The sequence below is a fragment of the Morus notabilis genome, unplaced genomic scaffold (genome assembly GCF_000414095.1).
Source record: "Morus notabilis unplaced genomic scaffold, ASM41409v2 Scaffold495, whole genome shotgun sequence".
NCBI classification, from domain to species: Eukaryota; Viridiplantae; Streptophyta; class Magnoliopsida; order Rosales; family Moraceae; genus Morus; species Morus notabilis.
Window position 1 is genome coordinate 96,096 of NW_010366418.1, and position 15,327 is coordinate 111,422.

The 15,327-nt window shown below is 32.6% G+C and overlaps 2 protein-coding genes across 3 annotated transcripts; one reads left to right on the top strand and one right to left on the bottom strand.

Moving 5' to 3' along the window:
- The first annotated feature begins 232 nt into the window (after positions 1-232).
- On the top strand, positions 233-8,698 carry LOC21387219 (serine carboxypeptidase 24). 2 transcript variants are annotated; one of them, XR_002903279.1, is made up of 10 exons: positions 233-642; positions 3,171-3,278; positions 3,555-3,650; positions 3,967-4,059; positions 4,195-4,280; positions 4,958-5,376; positions 5,673-5,768; positions 7,956-8,061; positions 8,181-8,402; positions 8,487-8,698. XR_002903279.1 is itself a non-coding variant. In XM_024173577.1 (9 exons), the coding sequence occupies exons 1-9, from the start codon at positions 360-362 to the stop codon at positions 8,322-8,324; spliced, it is 1,431 nt and encodes a 476-aa protein (XP_024029345.1). In that variant the 5' UTR covers positions 233-359; the 3' UTR covers positions 8,325-8,698. The 2 variants fall into 2 exon arrangements, 1 of the variants encoding a protein (XP_024029345.1); XM_024173577.1 differs by having other exon boundaries at positions 8,181-8,698.
- A 424-nt stretch (positions 8,699-9,122) lies between these two features.
- On the bottom strand, positions 9,123-13,818 carry LOC21387220 (nucleoid-associated protein At4g30620, chloroplastic). Its single transcript, XM_024173583.1, has 7 exons — positions 13,637-13,818; positions 12,629-12,780; positions 11,461-11,561; positions 11,327-11,366; positions 10,953-11,024; positions 9,448-9,504; positions 9,123-9,348 (listed from the first exon to the last, which is right to left on the bottom strand). Exons 1-7 carry the CDS (start codon positions 13,734-13,736, stop codon positions 9,274-9,276), a joined length of 597 nt encoding a protein of 198 aa, XP_024029351.1. The 5' UTR covers positions 13,737-13,818; the 3' UTR covers positions 9,123-9,273.
- Between the last annotated feature and the right edge of the window lie 1,509 nt (positions 13,819-15,327).

Sequence of the window (15,327 nt, forward strand, 5' to 3'; positions counted from 1 at the left end):
GACTTTGATCTTTGCATCTAGGTTTCAATTCTCTTGTAGGACCAGCTGTCTCTCTCTCTCTAAATCTTAGAGAGAGAGAGAGAGAGAGAGAGGGTGTCATGAGCAGGTCCACATACAGAGTCAGCTGTGCCAACTTGCAGTTGTGTAGTAATGCAGCAAACACTTCATATTCACATTCAGAGACTGGTAATTGGCCACACACACACACTAAAGCAAGCAACGCCATCTATAGTACTTTTAGACCCATATAATTCTTCAGCCTGCACTTCTCACTCTACATATATATCTCCAAACTTTCCAACACTACTTTCCCAACTTCAATTTCTCTCCTGATCATCAGAGAACAAATAATAATAATAATGGTCATTTTCCAAAAAGTTCTAGTCCTCTTCTTGTTGTTCTTCTTCTTAGTGTCATGTTTTAATACAAATATTTCAGCAGCAGCTTCTTCAGTGTCACTTTTGCAAAAAGAGAAGGAATTAGATCGAATCTCTGCACTTCCTGGCCAACCAAAGGTGGCATTTTCTCAGTTTTCTGGGTATGTCACAGTCAATCAGGAACATGGTAGAGCCCTCTTCTATTGGTTAACTGAAGCTTCCTCGTTGCCTGAGAAAAAACCTCTTGTTCTTTGGCTCAATGGAGGTTAGTACTATACTTTAATATATGTGTATATATATATATATATATATATACGCACACACACGACTTTTCTTTAACTGTAATACTACTACTCAAGATAAAATACATTTATGTGAACCTTTATTCACCATATGTAAGACAACTAGTCTAGTTTGGGAAATTGTTTTCTTTTTGCCTGGGGTAATAGCAATTAAATAAATAAATAATTAATTAAGATAAAAATTAATGAAAAGGAGATCAGCCTGATCAATAAGTTCCCAACAATAAACTACAACCAATCTTCTTTCGTGAGAGAGTTTATAAGATTGTATAATTTGTAATTAGTTCTCACAAAATCCAAACTAAAACACAATATTCCCATATATATCACATTTAGTGCACACATGAAATGATCGTTAAGCAAACAGAAAAAAGCAAAATCCCAGCATTATTTTCATGCGTTTTTTCAGAAAGATATTTACGTTAAATCTTATTTTTGTTTGTTTGTGTAGTGGGAAAATGGCATTGATGCCAAAATGATGAGCAGCAAACTGTTTCTGGTTTTTTTTTAATAAATGACATTTTTTTTTTGCGGTTCAATTGTAATGTACTCGATTCCCCATATTATCCGCTCATACCGATCCCTCGCACGTGTGGATATCTTCTCACGTGTGTTTTTATATAATACTCAAATCCATGAGGACAATGTACCCAAGTTTTGCATTCTAAAGTCGATATCAGATGCGTACTTTAGCAGAAACCTCTGACCAGAGCTAAGATACATCAAGAAACAATTTATAAAAGAGAAGGGGAGAATTTTTGGTAAGGAACCCAAAAAAAAAAAAAAAAAAAAAAAAAAAAACAAACTAGTACAATACAGTCTAATTATTAAATTTTCATTGAGTTCCGTCAAATTATCATACTTTTTATCTGATATGATCTATAGTACGTTATAATTGTATTTGTCTGATAGTGTATCTTTTATACTCTCTCATAAAATTCTTCTCGAGAAAATAATAATAAAAAAAAATCCAAGATAACCCACATGGGTCCTCGTGATCTCTCTCTGTCTGTATTAAAAAATACAAGTACTGATGGGAAAATTCAAAACTAGCTAGTAAATGTATATAAGTTTCAAACTGTTGGATTTTATTCCCTTGCATATTACACAACTGACAATTTTTCATGCTTGTAAGAAAACTCTTCTACTATTCATATTATATATACGACTCAAAAAAGACTGCAGATAAATTGTTGGTCACTTTTTTTTTTCTTTGCTCTGTCTTGTCCCCCCAATAAACACCAAAACATGCCAGCATATGTATAATTCAATTGAGAGAAAAGCGAACCAACTTTTTCTATTTATTCAAATTTAACTTTTGCTGTAAATCCATTTTGTTCAATGAAAACAACAACATTTCTCTCCTCTATCTCTTTCTCTTTTGTCGTTTGCTTTCTTTTTGCTTTGAACTGCACGCGTGCTTCAGAAAGAGTTGATGGTGATGATAATGATGTGGGGGGTGTGGTTGAATTTTTTCTGCCAGAAAAAAGATAAACACTTTAAACACAGAAATAATTTGAAATATTAATTTGTTTGAAATTGTTAAGAAGAATTTATGATTGTACGTAAAGAATAATGAACTAGCAGTAGAAGTAGTAGTAGGAATGGATCCCCCCCCACCCAAAAAAAAAAAAAAAAAAAAAAAACACTTTTAATTTAAGTAAATTGTCCTTTAAATTAAATTAAGTGTTGTGAGGTTGCTAAGATGCGGACGGAAAACCCCTCATACACGTAATACGAGTTAAAAGATATAAAAAATTGTAAATCAGATCATAATAGAGCCGGAATAGGTTATATTAGGTGCATGAAGGTGTTTTCTTTCTAAGTTTTAACATTATTCATAATTTAGTTTCACTATGCAATATTTTATTATGTTGAAGGATGATTTACTGTAATTAAAACTTCATAAGGTACCTTGCTAGTTTGGTTAAAAGCTGTGAGAAAAAAATACCAAAAACCCAAAAAAAAAAAAAAATATATATATATATATATATGTGTATATAAACCAAAACCCACCAACAGCAACAAGAAGAGGATAACTATATATTTGGGGTCACTATCTTGGGCATTTAATATAACAGAGCTGACATCTCAATTCTCAAGACATAAAAACGCATAAAAATATCTGAAAATATTGATTTAGTGGGTAGTTGATCGTTTGTTGATATTTATTACGTAGTCAACTTCAAAATTAGAGGATATCAATATTTTGTTTCAGAGGAAGACAAGGCTTGCGTTATTAATTTGGAGATGAGTACAAAACATCATTATCTACTACACTTACTATTATTGTCTTAATTCCGTTACTAATGCCATGTATTTTCCAAGTTCATTTAAATGGAATCTTTTTTCTTTATGGAACATTTAAATGGAAACTTATATTAAATATTTTTATAATTACAAATTTGACTGGGAGACTGAAATTTTGCTTTTTCAATTTTCTCATGATCATACATATGTTATAATTATTAATGGTGTTGGGACTTTGCAGGACCAGGTTGTTCCTCAGTAGCATATGGAGCGTCAGAGGAGATTGGACCATTTCGCATTAACATAACTGCTTCATCTCTTTTTCTGAATAAATATTCCTGGAATAGAGGTATAATTAATAACTATTACTTGATCTGCATGGTTAATTATTCAAATTTTGTTTTACGATGGAATATATATGTTATTTTACTCTAGAGGTAGAATATATAATTCCTCAACTATTAGTATAAATTGTAAGGGTTTGATCTGATGTTTAATCGAATAACTACAGAAAAACTTACCCGATAGAGAAAATATTGTACCTGGTAGAACTTTTCAATTAATAGAATATATAATTTCTCTTCTGTTTCAGTATTAATTTCTTTTATCCCTTAATTAATTACAGAAGCAAATCTTTTATTTCTTGAATCACCTGCTGGTGTGGGCTTCTCTTATACAAATACAAGCTCCGACCTCAAAAATTCCGGGGACAAAAGGACAGGTATTAAGTTTTTTTTTTTTTTTTTTTTTTTTTTTTTTTTTTAAAAAAAAATTAATTAAATGTTAATTAGCCATAGCTATAATTAATCAAAATTTTTGAAGAAAGTATTAAGTTAATTAGCCATAGCTATAATTAATCAAAAATATATATTTAATCCTAATTTACGAATTCCTTATAATTATCAAAAAAATTAAAAGTATTTTTGTTACTAATTTTGTTCTTTTTTTTTCTCTATTGGATAAATATATTCTTTTGTTCTCATAATTAATTTTATACAAATCCTGATCAAGATAATGGCGAATTTTGGAACGTACAGCTCAGGATGCTCTAATATTTCTTCTTAGATGGATGTCAAGATTTCCAGGATACAAATACAGAGAATTCTACATAGCTGGCGAGAGTTATGCAGGTACATGACGTAAATATAAAAATAAAAATAAATCTATAAATATATGCTCTAGAAAAAAGAAATGCTTTGTAGTTCTAATTAATTATTTCACATAACAAACTAATTATTTACTATATATTTATATGTTATATGCAGGGCATTATGTTCCACAGTTGGCAAAGATAATCGTTGACTACAATAAAAAACATTCGAATTCCATCATCAATCTTAAAGGCTTCATTGTAAGTCAAGTCAAATTCTTCATTTATGTACAATATTTGCTCATTTCATGATCACTTATAAGTTACTGCTAATTATACATTTTGCTCTTTTCCCGATTATATTCATATATCGTGACTGCCCTAATTAATTTAACTTATTTATATTTTTTTTTCTAGCATCAATTTGTTACTACACTTCATGGGAAATATCCTGATTTCCTAGTCAGTCACACCTCATACAAATATTACTTTTAATACTTTGTGACAATTAACCAGTAACACAACTATATATAACCTTTTTGTTTTGGATCATTAATTATTACGGAAAATTTCATGATGGGGGTTCTACTTTATCTATGTAGAGAGCTAGCGTTTTAATTGAATTTTAAGAATCCGAGCTATATATATATATATGAGTGGGATCATTTTGTGTCACAAGGTGCATTATTTTTAGCACGAATACTTAGAAATAATACAGTTAAAATTTAATAAAAAAAAATCGCTCTACAAGTAATTAACAGGTCGCCACTAATTGTACTTAACATACACCACTTACGTAAGTGACACTGGTGAAATTGAGCTCAACAATAGAAAGTCGTGAGCCAGCTATATATATATATATATATTGTACATGATGTACATATATGTACGTATATCTAACATATAAATATACGTATATATATAACGTGTATATGCAGGTGGGGAATGCTGTGACAGACAACTACTATGACAGCATTGGAACGGTGACATACTGGTGGACTCACTCCATGATATCCGACCAAACCTACAAGTCAATCCTGAACCACTGCAATTTCTCAGCAGACAAAGCCACAAAACCCTGCGACGACGCCGTTTACTACGCGATGAACCGCGAGTTCGGCGACATCGATCAGTACAGCATTTACGCCCCAACATGCACAACAACATTGTCCGACAACAACAACACCAATATCATTAAACATATGAGGCTGAAGAACAGTCTTTTGAGGAGAAGGGTTTCTGGGTACGACCCATGCACTGAGAGCTACGCTGAGAAGTATTACAACAGGAAAGATGTTCAGAAGGCCATGCATGCAAACACCACTGGATCAATTCCTTATAAGTGGACTGCTTGCAGGTGATAATTTGCTGAGGAAAAAAGTTGTTCATTTGTTCAATATTATTAGGAAAGTTTTATGGTAGGACAAAGGCTCTTCAATACCGATAGCGAAGAATCTTTAGTTTTTAAATTAATTTTTTAACGGCTTAATTTATTAGTCGTCATGTTGAACAACATAAAAGTGGTCATATTAAAAAAAAAAAAAAAAAAAAACACTTTGTGCACTACTGGTAGTCATGGAAAACCAAATTCCAACCATTAAAATTTCCTGTTATTATTTCTATTTTGTTAATATTGTTTTGGTGATTGGGCAGTGATGTTCTGATCAAGAATTGGAAGGACTCAGAGAATTCTGTACTGCCCACTTACAAGTTCTTGATTTCAGCCGGTCTAAGGATATGGGTTTTCAGGTAATGTTAAATTAGTTTTTTTATTAATGGCTATAAATTATGAGTGATTTGATTTTATGATTTTCTCGCAATCCTTTTAGTAAGAAATGGTCAAACTAACACTTACACGTGTGTGTGTGTGTGTTAGCAAAAGAGAAAATCATCTTGTATTTTATCAACTCGGAAAATAAGTTAATTAAGCACGTTTAGGGAAGAAAGTGATACTTTTTTCCAATAATTTCCATTGGAATTTTAACCTAGCTATAGCTAGCTTATCTAGAAAGGTCTTATCATCTTGATCTAGAAGATCAACACTTCCAAGTGCCAAACAGCAAAGCGTAGCTAGAAGTAGAGTAGGAGGCTTTTTCTTTGGTTTTGTCTTGTGTCTTTTGTATCATGTTTGAGATGAAAGTTGAAAGGATTTTTTTTTTTCCTTGAGATTTGTTTAGGGATCTTTATTGGAGATTTTTCTTTTCACATTAATAGTAATTATCTGATCACGTGATATATATATATATATATATTGTCTTTTTCTCCATATCTCTATTCTTAACCATTATTTGACATTTCCATTAAAAACAACAAAAATAAAAAAAACAAATAGACAAACGATACATTTGATTCAAATGACTAGTTATCCGTGTATGTATGAAACAATATTCCATTAATAATTAACCTTGCATGGCAACAATTTTCTATCTCTATACAAACTTTAAAAGAAGAACTCGAACATTTGAAAACTCTTATTTTTTAACCGTTTGAATCATAAATCTTTTTTGTTACAACATTTTTTATCATAAAAATTTTAATTTTAATTTAAATTTTTAACTCAAATTCATAAAAAAGACAGTGATAAATGTTTTCAACTCGAACCTGTAAAAAAAACAACGGTAAGAAATTAAATTAAGATAAGATTTTCAGTCCTTTTCTAGACAACTTAACTTAGGATGAGAAATAAAAAGAGGGGATGTTTCGTTGACAATAACTTTAGCAGACATCTATCGATCATCGTTCATTCTGTACAAACTGATCTACAACGAAAAGACATTGAATTCAGTCAAAATGACGTCAAAATTACTCACCTAATTAACCTTTCTTTCTCCCAACATTTTTCTGACCACAATATTTCCAATCACATAAATGAAGATTTGTTTCTGCAACCTTTTTCTTTCTTTAAACGTTGAGAGTTGAGTGTTTGACTGGAAGATTTTGTTTCTGCAACATTTTTCTTTCTTTAAACGATGAGAGTTGAGTGTTTGACTGGATTTTTATTACAGCTTTTCTCTCTCTATCTCTAATAAATAACTCATCAATCACTGTGCTTTAATCTAGATGACGATGTACATTGGACTCTACGTCCATTGTTCTTGTTTTTTTATGTGATCCCACCTTCAAAAGTCAATCACTTCTTTGTAAAGTTTGCAAACTTTCTTTTCCCTAAACTAACAGATCAATCACTCTGTAAGCGTGTCAATACCAAATTTTAGGATTAATTAGTATGAAAATCAATCTCTAATTCAATTTTTTTTTTCCTAAATTTTATATTGGTTGATGAATTGATTCATTTAATTATTACAATATTATTACTTTTAAATTAGTTTTTCATTGTTATTTCAAAGCTTAACAATTATAATAAAAAGTAGATATAACATTTGAAATTTATTATACATCACAGCACAAAGTTAACTGGCACATTACATATAAATAATTTTCATATTTTTTTAGTGCAAAATATAGCATTAAAATCGACATGGAGATGATCTTACTTAATTTAATTATATTCAGAGATGATCGTATGATTAAATACTATGTCCTATTAATAGGGTGTCCTTTCTCATATCCTACCATGTAATTCTCTTCTTCCTTTTTCTTTTTTTTTTTTTCTCCTGCTCATAGAATTTGATAAATGCGAGTAACATTTGCTGAAATGAATCACAATTATTGTACTAAGACAATCAACCTATATCAAACACACCTAACCTAATTTTGTACCTTACAGATAAGTTACTATCTTTTGGTCAATGCAAACCCTTGTTGGCCGCCATGTGATCCATAATCTGAATACGCAAGCTTCTAAATTATACTCACCTTTATGTGTTATTGAAAGTGACTTAGGATAAGATAATTTATTGAAATGCAAGTTTTACATATTGTTTTTCTACCAAAAAAGAATAAAATTTGTAACATATTGCTTTTGTTTCTCTGCAGTGGAGACACTGATTCAGTAGTTCCAGTGACTGCCACTAGGTTCTCCCTCAGCCATCTCAATCTCACCATAAAGACGAGGTGGTATCCATGGTACTCTGGGGGACAGGTATTCACAAAACCTACATAGCAAAAATTAATTTCAATATTGTCTTATTGTTATACCCATATGATATGAGATTGAAAGTTGTTCTAAAAAGTTCTGAGGATCAAATTTTCTTTCTATAGGTAGGAGGGTGGACAGAAGTTTACAAAGGCCTGACTTTTGCAACTGTGAGGGGAGCTGGCCATGAAGTTCCACTCTTTCAGCCAAAACGAGCTTTCGTTCTATTCAAATCGTTTTTGGCGGGGAAGGAATTGCCGAAATCTTGACAATGGTTCTCAGAGACGAGGCGCGGCGGAGAAATATTGATTGATTAGAGGGGACAAAAAATACCACATAAATTATGGGTTAGTGATGAAGCAACTAGATTAGGAACCATTCGTTCAAGTTTAGGTACTGATATTCTCATGTAATTCATTTGTCTTATATAGGTCGAGATGAATTGGGAATTCAGGCAGAAATGTGAATCAAATTTATTGTTTCACTTGAAAATTCTTCAATGCAAGATAAAATTGGGTCTCCAATCTCCATATGTCCTTGGAGTTGATTGTATTTTGCCAAGATTATGGACCTTGTAAAGCATCCAACTTGCGTAAAATAAATTGTAACCATCAAGAGTACAAATTCATGACTAATTTCTTTACCCCAGCAAATCTATAGTCTGCTTTCATCAAGTCACCTTGGAATTTTGTAAGTTGTCTAGAGCTACAAGACTAAAGGAGTAAAACAAGGCAAAACTTATGATAAGAACTGTATTTACACCCTATTGGTAGAAACTGCTATTTTGACTGTTGAATTAAGATTTCAACGGTTTGATCTATGATTAGAAGCAATTCTGCGGCCCGCACTTCAAATTTTTAGCATGGCCACTTGCAGACCAGATCGTTATCAAATTTTTAGCATGGCCACTTGCAGACCAGACCGTTATCAAATTTTTAGCATGACCACTTGCAGATCAGACCGTTAAAAAGTTAATCTAACTGTTAAAATAACAGGACAACGGAAGGGCAAAAAATGCCCACCCAACCATAAAAGTTGCCGTAAAACAAATACCCAACTGTAAAATATTGATTCAAACACAACAACTTCCATTTAAACTGTAAAATTAAATGAATCCTACAAGGGAGCATTTTTGCCTGGAGCCTGGTACACATACAAAATTGATGTTCATCTCAGACAAGTACATGAAAAAAATAAAATAAAATAAAATAAGCATGATTACTGTAGTGAATCATTGAGACCTGGAGGCATTCCTAGACTCTGGGCAAGATCACTCATTCTTTCTTTCATAGCCTGTGAGGATAAACAAGGTGAAGGTTTTCATTTAGCAGCAAAATACAAGAGATAAATACGTTTTCTTTCTTTGACAGAAAAAAACTGAGAAATTCTTACCTGAACACTTTTTTGGTGGGCATCCTTGTATGCCTCAGTAATCAAAAGAGAGAGTTTCTGCATTTCAAAGAGGGAACACGTAAAAATCACTCTCTATTGAGCACCTCATGGAATCTTGCAAATGATCGTGTGCCAAATTCTGGATAGTGAGGCGGTGATCATGAGTTGCAACTTGCAACCAATATTCTCGGATGGGATCGGCATAAACATAAATTTTCGGTGTATTTAGTGATAGATTAGTAGAAATATGAGATATGAGATACTAACACGCACAACAGAGAAAAATATGAAGTGATAGTGAAATCAGTAATGACCCAAGTATAAAGTTTCCACTTTGGGACTCGGAACAGGCAAAAGTGCAATGTATCATAAATACAAGTTAAACGGCTACTTTTTATCATTTAAAAAACAAAGGAAAAAGAAACTAACAATTACATTGGCATGTTACTGAACCATAAAGAAATGTAATAGGAAAGGTATAAGGTTGAAAAGAGAAAGAAAAATAATAAAAATGGAAATCAATAATGATTCTTTTTCTAGCTTTTGCTTATCGAATACCGTTTCTAGTGTTTACTAAACTTTAAGAATGAGAACTTATCAACTAAATAACTAAATGTCTTTATGCATGATAAAATACTCATTTGATTTCATTTGCTTGCTAAGGGGCATATAAGTAAATTCAATGTTTATTCCAATTAAACAGGAAACAATACCAAGAGGGGAGTTTACATTAGCATTCTCTTTCTGCATTACCGTCTTTTGAACCCCACTTGATTATCATTCCTCATTTTGTAAGCAAATACATGAATAGGTGAGAAAGGGAGACTCAACTCTTTTTCCTTTCCTATTCATGTGTTTACTTACAAAATCATGAATGGTAATTTAGTGGGCTGCACGCAATACAAGAAACGAGAAAAAGAGATTTCAATTCTTACACCCACTTGGTATTGATACTTATATATCCTTCAAAAGGTTACGTGTTTTAAGCCAATGATTATTTACTCGTGTAAAATGTAGTATCTACATTGATAAGCTTCTTATTCCTAATTTTAGTAAACATTAGAAATGGAACTGAATGGTTTCCCATCCCACTTTCTAATAAGTAAATACTAGAAAGGGAATTAATGTTCCTTTCGCAACTCATTACCTTTTTCCCATTACATTGCATCATGGTTTGGTAACATGCCCTATATGCCAAGAGAATGGATCTTTCAATTTACTTGACTGATAACGAGTACAACATGAGAGGATTTAAATGCCCACTATTATATGATGAACGGGAAGTTCCCATCAGTCCATGACTACCAGATGTACAGAAAAAGAGTGATAAGACACAAGGGACATGCATTTTAATTTGCCAACAAGAAGAAAGTAGTTCTTTTAAAAACAAATAAATAAATAAACCAACAAGAACAACAAAGAGATAAAGTAAGATGATAGGTAACAACATATTAAATGTCATCTATTGAAAGACAGAGATGGTAAAGTACACTGTAGACACTCACTTCTGGTCCTAATTCCATTGCAGCTTCAGTGATCTCTGTGCGTACAGGTTGTTGGTTCCCAGATAGTGTAACCTACATGGTAGCGATCAGTTACAAGTTTACAACCTTTCTTTGTGCTTGCGAAAGAAGGAAGTGCAAATATAGAAAGTTAAAAGTCAAAGATTAAAAGTAAAACATTTCCTGTTCTCATAAAATAAAATGTACAACACTTCAGGAAAGTTCAGTGAGGACGCCGGCATAAGATCAAATGAATGGACTCATGAAACTATAGTCCATTTGTTCATTAACTAATCTCTAAATTGCAAAAGAAGACTACTAGAATGATATTATTATTTCTAGTACCAGAAACAAATTGCATACATGCAAGGAGATACCTTTATTAGCTCGCCTTCGCAGAAACCATCAAATTCTGCTCTGCAAACATAAGAAGAAAAATAGGAAAACTTAGGAATTAAAGCAAGTAGAAAAATTAGAAAGGTCATGTCGCAATGAGTTTAATTGTTCATACACGGCAAGTTCTTTTTGTACTTTAACAGCCTCCACTTGGACAACCATTTGTGCCTTCTTCACAGTTTCATATAGGTTTTGCATGTTTCCGAAAATCCCTGCCTAAAAAAATCAGCATAACCGTAGTGATAGCGTTAGTCTCAATCACAGGTTTGAGAGGCAAAAGAACAAGAAATTAGCTATGCAATGATAGAGGTGATGATGAAGATTATTTATAACTCATAATCCAATCTAAGGGTGCGTTTACCAAACCGTAAAAGGAATGTAATGGGAAAGGTTATGGGATTAGAAAGAAAAGTAAAGTAATAAGAATAAGAATCATTGATTTCCTTTCAAATATTTACTCTACTATTAGATGGTGTAATGGGAAACAATCTCATTCTAGTGTTTATTAAAATTACGAATAGCAATATTATCAATTTAATCACTAAATGAACCTTTTGCACAGTTAAATAACCATTGACTATATAGACTCATTAAGGGTAAATAAGTAAATTTGGCAACCATTCTCTTTAACAAGGAATCAAAACCAAGGGACATGCAAGGATTGACATACCCTTTTCTCATTTCCTATATTGTGTGTGGTGCACTAAATACATTATTGAGTTTGTAATTAAACACATTATTAGATGGAAAAGGTCCTCACTTTCTCTTTCCCCTTGATGTGAAGTAAACGTGCCCTAATAGTTGTAATTATTCATCATGCACCAAAAGACCAAAACCATCAAGCATTGTCCTCAGAAAAGTTACATTTGGATTTCAGATGGCATGACAGAAATGCTAAACATTGTGCATATGTTACATAGTATAAATTCCCAGAATTACAGATAACAACAGCAAAAAAACTTGTGCCTATACTAAGGTCTTCTCCGGTTCCTCATAGAGTTAAACAGCAGATTCAATGCGAATCCAAATACTTTAATGATGATAACAAACGCCCCCACCTGTTAATGCGTTTTGTGGAGACATGTATTTAACCGGCAATATTATCAAAAATACAGTAAAAACAAAATAAAGGGAAGTCATGGAAAATCCCAATAGAAAGTAACTATTACGTCAACTATTTCGAAGATTGATCAAAATTCAAGACATGCCTAAATCAAAGTGTCTTTCTTTCAGTTGTCAATAAAATATAAAGAAAATACATGATTAAGAGTGGCTTGGTTAACCTTTGAAGAGGCATCATCAGCCTTCTCATTATTTTCCTTCTTCCCTCCAAATAGACCATATACACAAAGAGATCTACGATTATGCCTCAATTTCCTACAACCATACCACGGAATCTGCTTGCCAACTATGTTCGCAGTTGAATTTATATTACCTGTTAAGTGGGGCAAGAGAAGAACAGGTTAATAAATCAATACTTAACTAAATATTCCAAATCCAAAAGAAAACTACCAAAACACCTAAAAAGTACCTCCAAGGAAAATGAGGTTGCAAACTAATAAGTAAACTTGTACTACCTCACACTTTTCCATATTTTCTCCACAGAAAAACAAAATCCAAAAGTCCAGAATTTTTGGTTGACAATGAAAAAACAAATGCTGAAAAGTGTTAGGGTGTGTTGAATAACAAGCAATTGGTTTTTTCATCAACTTGAGCTTGTATTAACTCTTAGAAGTACAGAAGATTGTGATGTTACTTAAACGTTTTGAAGCAATTTTTTCTGTTCGACAATTTGGATAGAAATGGGAGCTACTATTATTCACAACTATCGATTTCTATGAACTTCAAAATCACAGAAGCATTATTATAGCCAAAAAAAAAAAAAAAAAAAAAAAAAAACCTAACACATTTTTCTTCAATTTCACCTTTTTTTTTCCTTGTGAACATTCTCAGTTTATTGCTTCCAATTTAACATCCCATTTATATATCTCAATTTTCATTCTCAATAATGGTCAGTGCTTTCTTTAATCATCAAAAAATAAATTCATGTGGGAATATATATGTACACTAATATCTGCCAGATTCATCAAGTATACTACGAACAACAGAAAAACAAAGAGAAACCCAATGAGGAAAATATATTTTCAAATAAATAAACGTTGGAACCCCTAGGCAGTTGAATGAAAAGCTCCTTCATTTCCCACATTTTTTTCTCAGCACCCAAACAGATATCAATATAATATAGATATATATATATATAGAGAGAGAGAGAGAGAGAGAGAGAGAGTTACATAGTGATAGTGAAGAAGATGAGGTTCGTCTTTCCCACTCAGTGATTCCGAGTCCATGTGGATTTGACATCTGACCCGTTAGGGGAATCGTCGACACCATTTTCGCTGTTGAGAGAATAGTAGATAGAGAAACAGAGGAGAGAAAGAAGGGGCGATAAAGAGGATTTTTCCTTTTTTTTTTTTTTTTTGGGTTTTCTAAAAAGGCTTTGGACTTTACTTTGTTGCTCTCACTAAGAGTTGACCTAGATTCTTATGACGGACCAATGGGGATAAAACACAGATTATTTGATGGACCATTCGATTGCTATGATATATATATATATATATTTTTTTTTATAGGTGGGTCCGCCATTAAGGGCGCGTTTGAAACTCGTTTTAAAATGATTTTATTTTTTACATGAAAATAAAAATGAAAACATTTTCAATTTTAGACAGAAATCATTTTTGAAAATGCGTTTAGTAATTTTATCAATAGATTATTTTCAATATAAGAAAACCTATTAATATCTCTCTCTATCTCTCTCTTTGCTCGAGAGATAAGAAAACAAAAAATGAAAAACAACTAAAAGTCATATATTTCAAACCAGCTTTAAGTCTAAGTAATTGCGGATCAGGGAGGGTTTTATTTTTGAAATTAAGGACCTTGGAAAATGATGAATTATCCAAATCATTCACAATGGGAGATCCTAACACTGTCAGTCTCTTTCCGCCTCTTGCGTACTTTTAGCTTTAAGTGTTACAGGTGCTCATTACTCATGGTCATGGAGATCGTAGCACGGATCTTAAGCTTAAATGTTCTGATATGCAGGATCCTTTACTAGAGGCAAGCATAGAGCATACTAGTTAGGGAAATGAATGTCGTAACATAAGTGATGGAACTCAGAATTTCAGAGAGAAAGAGAGAGGATTTAGAAACTCATATTTGATTACTGAGCAAACTGTGTACAAAGTTCTCTTGGTTGGAGGACTTCTGCCAAACCAAAGAGAGGGCCTCGCCTTATATAGCTGAGGCTTAAGAACCTGGACTCTAATCTTATCCGACAAGATAAGATTTTACACTATTCATCTTTTGAAAAATGTTACAAAGAAACAAAAGACTTTTCTTAAAGTGGATAACATAACTATTCCACTTTTGACTAATTAGATAAAAGATAAAACCACTTTTATTAAAGTGGCAGACAAGACACTATTTTACTTTTGACAAAACACAACAAAACAAAATATTTTACAAGATAAGGACCCGTGACTTTGTACAGATAGTCGGATGCCTTAAAGATATGGGGCCCATTACAGGGAGATGGTGCCTGTGTCTGTGGATGAGTCTGAATCAGTTTCCTGGAGACAATCTCGTGCGAGCCATTGATTAGGATCTTATGATGATTCATTGTATGGGTCCTGGGAATCCTGGAACAGTGTGGAGTTGTAATCTGGTTGATCTTGTGAGATTTGTGATGGTTGAGCTGTCTCGGAGGTTGTCGTATCTTCACGAGCGAAATATCTGCTATTGCTAACAGTGAAGATGTTGTCTGGTGCATAGACATGGAGAGGTGGAGCTATTGCAGAGCTGATGCTGGGTTGTAATGGAGGATTTGGTTGGTGCCCATTTTCTCTACATAGGACTTTGCCAAGATGGTCTGTGATATCTTTGAGTGACTGGGGATAGTTGAACCCAGTGTACCAGGTATATACCT

What these genes read in the sequence shown, in the direction of transcription:
- LOC21387219 (XM_024173577.1), top strand. Translation starts at nt 360, where the DNA reads ATGGTCATTTTCCAAAAAGTTCTAGTCCTCTTCTTGTTGTTCTTCTTC. An exon ending in TCAATCTTAAAGGCTTCATT is followed by an intron (nt 4,281 to 4,957) that starts GTAAGTCAAGTC and finishes GTGTATATGCAG; the next exon opens with GTGGGGAATGCTGTGACAGA. An exon ending in TATAAGTGGACTGCTTGCAG is followed by an intron (nt 5,377 to 5,672) that starts GTGATAATTTGC and finishes GTGATTGGGCAG; the next exon opens with TGATGTTCTGATCAAGAATT.
- LOC21387220 (XM_024173583.1), bottom strand. Translation starts at nt 13,736, where the DNA reads ATGGTGTCGACGATTCCCCTAACGGGTCAGATGTCAAATCCACATGGA. An exon ending in CTGATGATGCCTCTTCAAAG is followed by an intron (nt 11,562 to 12,628) that starts GTTAACCAAGCC and finishes TGATTTTTTTAG; the next exon opens with GCAGGGATTTTCGGAAACAT. An exon ending in GTACAAAAAGAACTTGCCGT is followed by an intron (nt 11,367 to 11,460) that starts GTATGAACAATT and finishes TTATGTTTGCAG; the next exon opens with AGCAGAATTTGATGGTTTCT.